This window comes from Pseudonaja textilis, chromosome 2 (genome assembly GCF_049901715.1).
Source record: "Pseudonaja textilis isolate UNSWEBS1 chromosome 2, rPseTex1.2, whole genome shotgun sequence".
NCBI lineage: Eukaryota > Metazoa > Chordata > Lepidosauria > Squamata > Elapidae > Pseudonaja > Pseudonaja textilis.
In genome coordinates this window covers 184656871-184669350 of record NC_141991.1, presented here as the reverse complement: position 1 = coordinate 184669350, position 12480 = coordinate 184656871, and the positions used below count along the sequence as shown (strand labels likewise).

Sequence of the window (12480 nt, the reverse complement as noted above, 5' to 3'; positions counted from 1 at the left end):
TGCCCGGTTGATGGAATAGACAATTTACTCCAAATGATAAAAAGTAGAGTCTGTACCAGTTCAGACAAATGGCTATCTCTTCTTGAAAGCCTCCAGTGATGGGGCACCCACAACATCTGAAGGCAAGCTCTTCCACTGGTTGATTGTTCTCACCATTGGAAAATTTCTCCTTAGTTCTAGGTTGGTTGATTCCTTGATTAGTTTGCATCCCTTGATTCTTATCTTGCCTTCTGGTGCTTTGGAAAATAGTTTGCCCTGCTCATCTTTGTGGCAGCCCCTTAAATACTGGAACATTGCTATCATATCTTCTCTAATCCTTCTTTTCGCTAGACTGGACATACCCAATTGCTACAATTGTTCTTCAGATGTTTTAGTCTCGAAGGCCCTTAATCATCTTTGTTGCTCTTCTCTGTACTCTTTCCGGAGTCTCAATATCATTTTTATATTGTGGTGACCAAAACTGGAGGCAGTATTCTAGGTGCGGTCATATTAAGGCTTTATAGAGTGGTACTAATACTTCATTAGTACCGCTCTATAAAGCCTTAATATGATCACATACTTCATGTTATCTTAATTCTATCTGTCTATTAATGTATCCGAGGATTGCATTGGCTTTTTTGGCTGCTGCTACATAATGTTGGCTCATATTTAGTATTTAATTTAATAATGTATAGTCTTCATATACATATTAACTCTGAGATTAACTTATATCCTACTAATATTCAGAAGTTTCCTGAAAGCCCAAAAGATAAATATTAATTTGGATATATCTTCTTTTTTCTTTACAAGTAATGTAGTATTCAGCAGCAACAACTCAGCAACAAGATTGTGCATGGTTTTAATTTCTGCATTACCTTATTTTTCCCTTTATGATATAATTTTATATGAACTAGCTAGCTTGGAGATTTTGTTTTTATTTTTTGCTTTCTTACATGGACACAACTTTATCTGGACAAAAATCTGTCTGCCTATATATCTATCTGGTCTTCAACTTTCTTGCAAATTAGTAACAGGATCAACTCTTAACATGATACCTTTTTATTAAAGATTTGTTCTTTTTCTCTCTCTTATTTAAACACATAAGTGCATGCACTCGTATACACATTACATAAATATTTGGAGAGTAGTCTTATAAAAGAGTGAACCCTCTTGGATATTTTTTTTGCTAAAAATAGAAAAAATGAATTGGTGATTTATAAATTTTCTCATTAAAACGGGAAGAAGGGAACCATGTAATATAATCTTAAATATGGAGGAGAGCTAATAAATTTGCTTGTAACTACTATAAAAATTGGAAGTATTTTTCTTTTTTCCATCTGTATTGTTTTTGCACTTTTTCTTTTATCTTTTTCTCCATTTCTATTTATATATTTTCATGATTACATATAAACAAATGTTTGCGCTGGAAACAATTGGAAATCATGATTCCTTTTTCTCTACTTAAATATTTCTTTCTTTCTGTTACAAGTTCCCATGCTCACAGGAATTCCGTTGGTATTTTTTTTGGAAAGTGAAACTACTATATTATTGTATATATTTGGCAAGTGATTATATTTGGAAGTTGGTTTTGCCAATGGGCATTTTCTTCAGTTGGCAAATTCATTAGGAATCACTTGTGTTATGACCATGCTTACTATTGCCACAAGAAGTTTATATATTCTTAACCAATGTATAATTAGAAGGTAAGAAGGCAAAAGGACAGGACGAAAATCACTCTGGAAATAGATTTTTCTCTCTCTTATTCGTTTGGTTTCTCCTGAATAGTTTGTTATGTTTCTACTGTAAAATTGGCAGCCATATGTATGTTTTAAATGTTATTAACCTACATCCTGCATTTCAATTTAAAGTGGCTTCTTAATGCTTAAAATTAAAATTCTTTAGCCTTGGCTCTATTTCATTCTCCGCTGGCATTCTTTGAACGGTCTTTAGTCTGGATAGCATCTTGATTTTAAAATTAATATGCCATGTGAATGTTTGTGGGTTGTAAAACCTGCTTGCTATGTAATACCTGGTAATACTCAGCTGTTTTTTAATAAAGGTTATGATAACTGGTACAACTTTTTCTGTTATTTAAAACGAGGTAGGCTAGTATCACATGTCCTTTGGTTAGTTTTCCTGTAGCCATATTGCTTCAGGAAAAAAAAATCAACGAATAGCACATTATATTCCTTTTTAGACAACTGTTTCAATTAAATTGTGAAATCAGTATGTCGGTTCACGGTTTTATGTTCTATGGAGGATTTCCCATCTCATCCTTCTTACTGTGCACTTTCGGAGATCCTAAAAAATTGTTCCTAAAGATTACCGTATTCAGAATGTCATAACAAATTCATTAAAAATCAATAGAGTCAGACAGAAATCATCATCATCATCTCATTATCACCAATCATCTTACACAGACATGAAAAAGTCCATGGAAATGACCATGCAAGAAGAAGCTTTTTGAATAGGTGATACATATACTGTGTGAATTGACACTGTTTTGGTTATGGATCCTTTTGAAGTCCACAATAATGCACTTTAACCAAGATCCGTATATAAATGAATTCACTGCAGGAGTATCTGTAGGCAGTGTAAAAGAATGATTTGCAAGCCTGAACAATTTGTGAGCTATTCCTCTCCCATTGTTCAGTAGAATGAAGAATTTGCTTAGTATTTATTTAAGATAAAAGATTGAACATTGATAGTCAAGTCCCCTCTCTGTGCTCATTTTGATGGCTCTCCACCTGCAAACATGGAAGGTCAAAACAGTAATTTTATTTTGCTCTTGTACTTTAGAAGAGAAATTAGCTAGAAATTACTTGGGGTTCATTCTCCCCCCCTCCCCAATACAAAAGTTTAATACATTTTAGGTAGAATGCTTGTATGACTCCTAGGAAAACATTTTTTCCATTATATAGAAAACTATCTGCACGTAGAATTACTCTGGCCACTGAACTCCACATCAGAATTATGCCCCACCATTTAATTCCAAACAAACGCTGGTTATAAATAATGTGGTAAAAAAATATTAATCTCTGTTGTTTGGAGACAATGGCCAGTGAACTTTTAAACACAGAAAATCTACATTGTTTTTTTCATCATCATAAGGAGCTTTATGCAGATATATCACCTTCATTGTACAATTAATGGACCGATTAAAATTAATTTTCACGAGTTTGTTGTGTGGTATTGACAGAACTAAAGTAGAGCTTTGTATTACAGGTTCTATACACTCTTTGGCCCATAGTCTGTAGTAAAGGACTTTTCTCTTTTTCCTAAACAGAAACCTTGATTTTTCTTAATTATCCCCCAGGATATTTTATGCTGACTCAGCAATAAATCAGTTCTTGGCAGCACACTAATAAATACAGTGGGCTACTGGAAATACCATCTTCCCACTGAGATTTAAATATGAGGCACTGAGCACTTGATACTGAAAATTCCATGGTTCCTTTTGGGAAACAAGGAAATGTTACCTCAAAGAACTTGTCCAAATTAAAATGTATATAGCCCTGTTGAAGTTTCGCTTGGGAGATTAAACGGGATCATTACAAGATTCATAATAGCTATAGGGTTTTTTATTATTATTATTGCATTAAAGTGTTACACTTAGCGCTTTAGACTTTTGTATAACTTTTTGTTGATTGCGCAGTATAAAACCCTCATTTTCACCTTTTGTGTGTAAAAAAGAAAGATTCATCTCATAGAGAAAGAAAAAAAAGAAACATAGCAAATGCTTATTTATTTTTACATGATTCATGAATATACTTAAACCTTGAGATAAAGTATTTTAAATTATGTATCGTCCTTGTGTTAGATGTTATCTATGAGCATTTCATTTAAATTGGTGGAAAAAAACCTTGCTGTATTGTTGACTATACATTAGTCCACTTACTTTACAGCTCTTTGCCACATGCATTGACCTCATGCACAAATGATGCCTTTGAAACGCACATTCATTGCTATCTTGTGTGAAAACTCTTTGTTTGATTTCCATTTAGCAGCAATGGCAGAATGTATTAAATGTGCCTCTGCAAGCTGCTTTCATTTCAGCTTTAACAAGAATAGCACATTTGGGATTTTGGTTATACAGGTAGTCCTCGACTTAGCAACAGTTCGTTTAGTGACCGTCCAAAGTTACAACGGCTCTGAAAAAAGTGATTTATGGCCGTTTTTCACACTTACAACCATTGTAGCATCCCCATGGTCATCTGATCAAAATTTGGATGCTTGACAACTGGTTCATCTTCATGACGGTTGCAATGTTCTGGGGTCATAGGATCCACCTTTTGACAAGTAAAGTCACTGAGGGGTCCAAATTAACAATGATTCACTTAACAAACTGTGGCAAGAAAGGTCATAAAATTGGGCCTAGTTCACTTAACAGATGTTTTGCTCAGCAACAGAAATTGTGGTCGTAAATGGAGCCATACCTGTAATCGGGCACAAAACAATTTGGAGACACAAATAATGGCAGAAATGCATAAACAGTGCAATTTGCTAATACACGTCTGCAGAAATATTCTTTTTTTTTTAAGTCCACATGAGTTAAGTTTTGAATCTTTAAACAGTTCCAAAAACACCTATGGATGAACTTGATATCTTAAAGAGGACTATTTATGTTTTCCAGCCTGGTCATTCTCAACCCCTGAGTTGTTTTATTTGAGAAAATATGGCTAACAATCTTCCACTTATTCAGTAAAGACGGGTTTTTTTTAAAAAAAAAACAGCTTTAATGCTGTTCTTACATTTGAGAAATCAGTGCAGGTCACTTCAGAAGGAAGCTATAAGCTAAAAAAAAAAAGTGATTAACCAGTTGTAAAGAACTTCAGTAATCCCAGCACTGTTATACTATTTGGGTCAGATATCAAGTTACCAACACTGCCAGATCATTTATACTCAATTGTGTTGTTAACTTTATTATCAGTCGGATCAATATTACACTGCTGGGACATTCTTCTTCTGTATATCTGAAGAGAATTATTTTCCCAGCTATATTGTAATCAGATTATTTATTTTCAAAGGTCTGCTACTTTCTTTAGGTTCCATGCCAAATTAAATCCAATTCCTTTTAAATGTGAGGTGGGAGAATTAGTAACTCCGTTCATTTTCAGCATGTTCATACTTAACCTCTGATGGTATTCTCAGCTTGGCTGAATAAAATTAACCAAGGGATGAGTTTAAATAGAACCAATAAAGCTTTATGTACAAATCAAAGCACAGTGTTTATTTAAACAACTGAATCGCAACATACCATTTGTAATTTTGGCATACAAAAAAAGCATACAATATGGTCTATTCTAAAATAATAATTTTTCTCTTTGGGACAGCATTTGGGTTTAGTGCTTGTATATATGTTTATACACACACACACGTACACAAAGTTCCTTTTCAAAAACATATAACTCAGCAAAGATGACACCTCTTTTATACAGAAGTATAATCATTCCTTTTGCTTTTCCTTCAAGGCGATGATTATAAGTTTCATAGATGTCTATCAGTTTGCATGCTCAAGAGTCTCTGCATTAGAACGAGAAATAACATCCCATCGGCATCACATTGCAACTCTGAAATCAGAACTCCAAACAGCTTGTCTTCGGGAAAATGAAAGCTTACACTCAGTAAGTTTCTGATATTCTTTTTCTTTTTTTATGCCATTGGTCTTTTTTTTTAATGTACGTTGACACATTATTTTCTGGAGGCCTCCTTTTGCTTATTTAACAAAAGGGTTTGTTATTGGATCACATCATATTTTCTGATTAAAGAACACATGATTAATTTGGCATATTTTCTGCCCTGCATTATAAGAATATATCCAGCATAAAAATAATTTTGTGTGTACACAGTATTGCTCATTAGAAAATTTGGCCTCATACAAGCCTAAGAAATTACTTTTCAAGAATTTCAAGGAGAATCAATATTAAGGTGTTAATATTAAGTTTAATACACATTTCTTTTCTCTGTTTCTAATATATGTCCAAAATGAAGAAAATCTTCCATTAAGCAAATGCAAGATTTTTTTTTAATGTCCAGAAAAAAATAGACCATCCAATATAATATGTATTGAAATAGATGTATATGAAACAAAAATCTGAGATCCTAAACAGAAAATTAATTGCTGATCGAATCAAGCTATACTGACCAAGAACCAGTTCATATACAGGGTTACCTTTAGCAAGTCAATCTTTCGTCAAAGTGAAAAAATGTGTGTTGTGATTTCACAGCATAATATTCTGTCTCTTAGTACTTAGTGCCGCCCTGACATTTTCATATAGACAATAAGTAAACACATAATTTCAATCCAGGGTTTTAAATCAGGCACAGAGGGCTTTTTCTACTGAAGTAAAATATTTTTTTGCAATAGATCACACATGAGGAATCTAAAATCTTTGTTTTAAGAGATTCAAAATTGGTGGTATATATTTTAATAAAACATTCATATCTTCAAACTTTACATGTATGACATGTTTCTGAATGTCATATTAACAATCTACTGTTAAGCACAGAAAATCAGGAATCAAGGTGATTTAGATGAATGTTTTTTTGTTATTGCATCCTAACACTATAAAAATTTGACCTACAAAGCAAATTGGTGGTAAATAAGGTATGCAGGAATTAGATCTCTTACGGACTCAAAGGGACTCAAGACTCTTAACACACTTGACCCCTCCCTCAGGCTCAGTTTGGTCATCTCTTACACCTGCAAATAGTAAGGTAAATCTATTTAAAGTTGTGTGTGTGTTTAAGTACAGCTTTATATTTAATGTCCTGCTTTTAAGAACTTGCTTAGAATTTTTAACTCCATGAGAAAAAAAAATTTTTTTCCCTCATCTTATTTTTTCCTTTGCGGTATAAGAACCTTGAAAAACTTGTCACAGGGTAGCAGATGAGAAGAGAAGGTTCACATACATTATAAAGATGAATGATGGATGTTCCTTTTACATATATTTATTTCCTTTTAAATGTCCTTATATGTGTTTGCTCACTTGGACAAATCCTGGCACTGAAGAACAGGAGGAAGAATTGCTACTATGGTAGCAATCAAATAAGAAGGGTTTCAGTACAAGACAAGAAAAATAACTTAAGAAATCATCTTAGATAAGGTGGGTGGGGGGGAAGCACATTTAGACTTGAAAGATTCTCATACTATAACTGTGGCAATAAGAATAGTCCTGTCCTATATGAAATTGGTTTCTTAATCTGGCCTACTTGTTGGGCTAATAATACCTTGACTTCTCTCTCCAGCCTTTATGATTTTTACCCACGTATATTTTCTATTTGTTTCTCCTTTCTTCATTTTCTCACCTTGACAATCAGGAAAATGAAAAGGAAGTGAAGAGTTTGGTTCTGGGGTTTTGTTTTTATTGTTGTTTGAAGTGATTAGCGTTTGATAACTTTTAAGGATGTCAGACTGATGGAATATTTTCAGTTTATTTTTCAATAGTTGTAATTGTTGAATGAAGATATTTGACTCTGAAAAATTCTGTGACCCATCCCTGTTTGATTTGGAAATAAAATCAGCTAAATTGAACCAGGAATCTTCATGTTACCAGCTCTACATGTGACTTCAGATGACTTAATTTCTATTGCATGAAAGTCAGCTACAGTACCAGCTTAAAACGTCTGACTCTAACTGCAGAATCATAACTTTATAAACAATTATGTCATGTTGACATAGTCCAAGGCATTTAATTGAAATTGCTTTTCTGAGCTAATTATGACTAATCAATCTCTCGAGATAAACTGTGCTAATTCACTACCGCCATTTTCATCTTTCCATTCCAACACTCCAACGCTAAGCTTACATTCATTTTTCCAGGAACAACTCGTTGGATTTCATTGTCTGCATAAGTTTACTGATGTTTGTCCATTCCTTCTGTATCTGCTTTTCAGCTGCTTTAATAACTTGCAAGCCCATCTCTCAGTAAGTTTGTTCCATGCTCTTTTGTCTTGTCACTTGCCTTCTTTAGTTGCCTGCAAGGGCAGAAAGTTGAAACAGAACCAATTTGAATGGGAGAAGAAACTATAGGTGTCAGAATGGTTTAGGAGGAAAGCAGCGAGCTTATGTTACCTTGTGATGCCTCCTTTTCTTGAGGAACAAAACGCAAGACGGAGCCGACTCTTCTTTTCAGCAAACCATCAAGCAAAATCAAAACTTTCTGGATGAACATGTTCTCTCACACGTTGAATTTTCTTCTCTTTCAAATACAGTCATGTATTTTTATTGCCTCAATGGGGAGAACTGTCCTTTTGTGTTCTCCACCGTTTTCAACCTGCAAGCTGCTAACTCTAAAACTGGAGGGTTTACCTATGTTCAGTTTGGAGATTTTTCTTGTTGTTGTTTGGTTAGGCTGGAGTGCAGGCTCAGGCACCCCTAAGCAGATATATTTATGTAGCTCAGGAATGAAGGAACCATCATAAAAGTATATAAAAATATAGGAGCAGCTAGAAGAAGAATGATTGAGGTGCATATGTATATTCACTACACCTGCCTTTTTCCCCCATTTCCTTGTGTCTAAGACTCTTGCATGCCACAACATCCAAGCTTGTTTTCTTTATTGCTGTGTGGCTTGATTTTCTTCTGTTTTTTAAATGGCTCCTTGGCTTGCAATAGGTGCAAAGGACTAAACCATGAGGAGGAAGAGCTAAAGCTCTGCTTAAGAGAGGTCCAGCTATAGACAAACTGTGAGTAGTATTGTACTAGTGTCAGAGCAGAGCAGCTTTGATGGACCTGCCCTTCCCACCCATAGCCTCCTCTTCTTTCAAGCCTAACGTGGAACATTTTTTATTTTTTTATCTTTTCTAGTCAAAATTGAAATCCTACTGTATGTCATAATTTCAGCTTCCAGATGTAAAACAGGGGAGTCTTGATGCAGGAGTTATTTATCTGTTTGTTTCCCATCTGTTTAAATCTTACAATCATGGCTTCATAATTTTATGCTGCTCTCCGGGATGCAACATCCTTTTGAGGTAGAACAATGATCCTAACTGCCAATGACCTGAATGTAGACAGAGTGAAGTATACAAGGCATCCTCAGTTTATGTTTCCAGGTTTTGTTTGGTTGTCTCCTGTGTAGCCCACCCATTGAAATGACATGGTTTCATTTAATTGATCGTAGCTTAAGACATGATAACCATGTTTGGACAGAACACTAGGACACTTTTGACATACTTGTAGTTACTCATTCTGGTTTTTGCTAAACAAAACAAGAGTTTTTGATTGAGGCTATCTGACTTTATCAGTTACTTTATCACTAAGAGGAGGATCGCTTGGTTTTAGTGCCACTATAGATAGATTTTCTCTACCATGATCTGTTCCCATCCTGGTCTTTCAGATCTTCTAATGGTCCACTCATTGCCATTGTAACTGAGTCCATTGACCCTGCTGCTGGTCATTCTCTTCTTATCTTTATCAGTTTTAGAGACTTCTCCCGAGAACTATCTCTTTGCACAATGTGTCCAAAGTAGGATAATTTGAGTCTGCTTATTTGTGCCTCCAGTGAGAAGTCCAGGTTGGTTGGTTCATTTGTTTTCTTGCCCATCAGTATTATTGTCAGGAATCTTCTCCAACACCAAAATCCAAAAGCATCAATAACTATTCCTATCCTTCTTCTTCAAAATTTAGAAAGGAGGAGCCAGGGTAGTATTCAGAGCAGAGTGTAGCAGCATTCTGCTTGCTTTTTAATAGCTTACCATATTGTGCAAATGCAGCAAACACAAAACTATTATTTTGATAGCAGGAGGCAAGTTAGGGTGCTGCCATAAATATGAACCAAGGGAAATAACATGCAATGTAGGCACACAGTTTAGGATCAGGATCAGGACCTTAATCTAATTCAATCAAATCCAATCCAACTCCTTAAGTTTTTAAAAAGTGTTTTAGGTATCTTGATGAATTCACGTATATTTTTATAACTTCAGTGAATTACTCCTTTGATTCAGGTTTTCTTGATGCTATTAGTATTTATCAGGGGGGTTGATTTTGTTTGGTGGAGAGTACTTTGAATAAAGTCCATTGAAGGATAGATAGATGAGAGAGAGAGAGAGGGAGAGGGAGAGAGATTGTTTGGATCTTACCTTCTGGTGAAGATTTATGGCAAAGTAGATGTCTTGGAAAAAGTGGGGATAGCATTGCAATGGAGATCAGCAGCCAGACATCAACTTTTTACCTGTAAAATCTCTCTGGAAAAGGAAGAGATTTATTTTTATTTGATTTGATTTGATTTGTCAATTGCTTACAAGATAATAGGTATAAGTACAAACATAGTTATGAATACAAGGATACATATAAGAAAAATAAAAGAAACAATAGGACAGGGACGGTAGGCACGTTGATACGCTTATGCACGCCCACTTGCACTCTGGGCAGCTGTTCTCATGAAGTGATTGCAGTTGGAAGTTGAGGGGTTTCAATCAAGCTCATAGCCATAATATAACCTATATGGACATAAGGTTTCCATGAGCCTCATTTTAACTACTTTTGAATGTAACTAATTTACAGCTAAATAGAGATTTTCAGAGCAGCAGAACAAGAAAATTCCTCTTAGTCAATTATTATTTTTCTGGTTTATAAAGGATTATAAAGGAATGAAGGGGAAAAAAGTTTAAATACTTAAAAATCTTTTGGCAGAAAAGCTTACTGAAGAGAAAATATTAGAAAGTCTAAAATAAAGGGGATATTTCTTTTGAAATATTTTTTGTTCATGAAAGCATTTTTGAACAAACTGAAATTAAACTAGACAAAAGAACTAGACCTTTGTGAGAATGTGTTTTTTTTTGTTTACTACTAAAAAGTACAAACGATGGTGGAGTTTGCAAAGCAAAAAATAAAAGTAACATTTGTCAGATTGTGATGTGGACTAACTATAGAATATTGAGACAAAAGTATTAAGTGCATGTAAAGACAAAAGGGGGGGGGGGTAAGGAGGGAAAGCTTGCCTTTTCTATTTTTCTTGTTCGATACACTTTTTTGTGGGGGATAAGAATACAATGGCAGCCACCAGAAAATCACCAAGATCAGAGGGCAGGGGAGGATCTCCAGAACAACCTGCAGAGAGAGAAACTACATGTTTGAGCAATGAGACAATATGTTTTAGCTGAATCGCTTAATGTTAAAATGAGAGCTTTTGGGGAAATAAGAATGGATGAAAGATGAAAGAAGAGATGAAAGAAGTTAAGAAACGGAAAGCTCTGTAAAACAAGATTGTGGACATGTAAAACAAATTAATTGACAAATTGTCATTTTGTAGATGGGCGACTTGGGTGAGTCGTTTTAATGCGAACTGTGCTGAAGTGAGGTCTTTTGACCTATAGCCATATTATCTTTCTAGGTTCTTTATCTCCCAGAAGTACTGAAAAATCCTAATGCAGCAGACCATTTATTTGGATCCTAACCCAAGATTCCTTGCTTACTTTCAAGGGAAAGCTTGGACTTGGTGGGGTCTGTTTTGCTGTAGAGGACCTATATTCAAGGTCTACTGTCAATCATGGAAGCTGAGTGCCATTGGATTATACTTCATCTCTCAGCCCAATGTATTTTTCAGAATTATTAAGGGGAAAAAAGGGGAAAGGCAGGAGTGCTGAATATAGTTATTTATTTTTTATTAAATTTGTTTGCCACCCATATCTCCACAAGGCAATATTGCCTTGAACTGCAGGAGAAAAAAATAGAATATACTCTCCCCTTCAACCGTATTTGTGTAAATAGAATACTCAGTTTTGATTGAAGCAGCAATATAAGCCCAGTAAATAAATAAATAAAACGATAAGGCATAAATTGGTAGGAATTACCCTTCTAGTTCTGTTTTGCTTACCTCTTCATGTGCTTTCAAGTAAGCGATTGATTGCTGAAGTTATGAATAGCGCCCTTACTTGGAAGGGGAGGTTCAGGGTCTTGTAAAACTGAATGGACAGACGGACTTTCAAATGCAGTAGAAGGTTCCACTATTATCTTAAAAAGACATTCTATGAATCTAAGGCAGGGGTCTTCAAAATCGACAGCTTTAAGACTTGTGGACTTCAACTCCCAGAATTCTTCCTTCAGTCATGTTTGCTCAGAAATTCTGGGAATTGAAGTCCACAAGTCTTAAACTTGCCAAGTTTGAAGACCCTTGATCTAAGGTATCCTGGATGTCCATTTTAATAGCAGAGTGTCGTTAGCTTTTCTTACGTTCATTGCTGTTTGGTTCAGAAAGCTTTTATACCAGAACTTGACCCAATCTTTTCATGGTAGAATAAATTCATAAATAAACACAATATCCTTCTGCAAATTTAAATGCATACTTACAGTAGTATGTGCAATTGTTTAGAAATTGTGATTTTTTTAAAAAAAGGTTATAGGTGCAGAAATGTTTGACCGGGGTGGCTAAATATTTTCATATAATAATCATATTATCCTAGAAATAAGAAGCAGTCAACTTTCTGGATAAAATTAGATATTGGCTAGCTGCATAATAAGATTACTTTATCTAGAGAAGATTCACTTGTCATGCCTTAAGT

At 34.8% G+C, this 12480-nt stretch overlaps 1 protein-coding gene across 5 annotated transcripts in view; it reads left to right on the top strand.

The window, feature by feature from the left end:
- CCDC171 (coiled-coil domain containing 171) overlaps nucleotides 1-12480 on the top strand; it is a 178228-nt gene that overhangs the window by 143903 nt on the left and 21845 nt on the right. For 4 of the 5 annotated variants that reach the window (XM_026718389.2, XM_087926588.1, XM_087926585.1 and 1 more), the window contains one exon: nucleotides 5451-5603. The exons of the other annotated variant lie outside the window; for it this stretch is intronic. In XM_026718389.2, the coding sequence (XP_026574174.2) occupies nucleotides 5451-5603 (153 nt within the window). The remainder of the gene's footprint in view (nucleotides 1-5450; nucleotides 5604-12480) is intronic. 5 annotated transcript variants of the gene reach the window in all.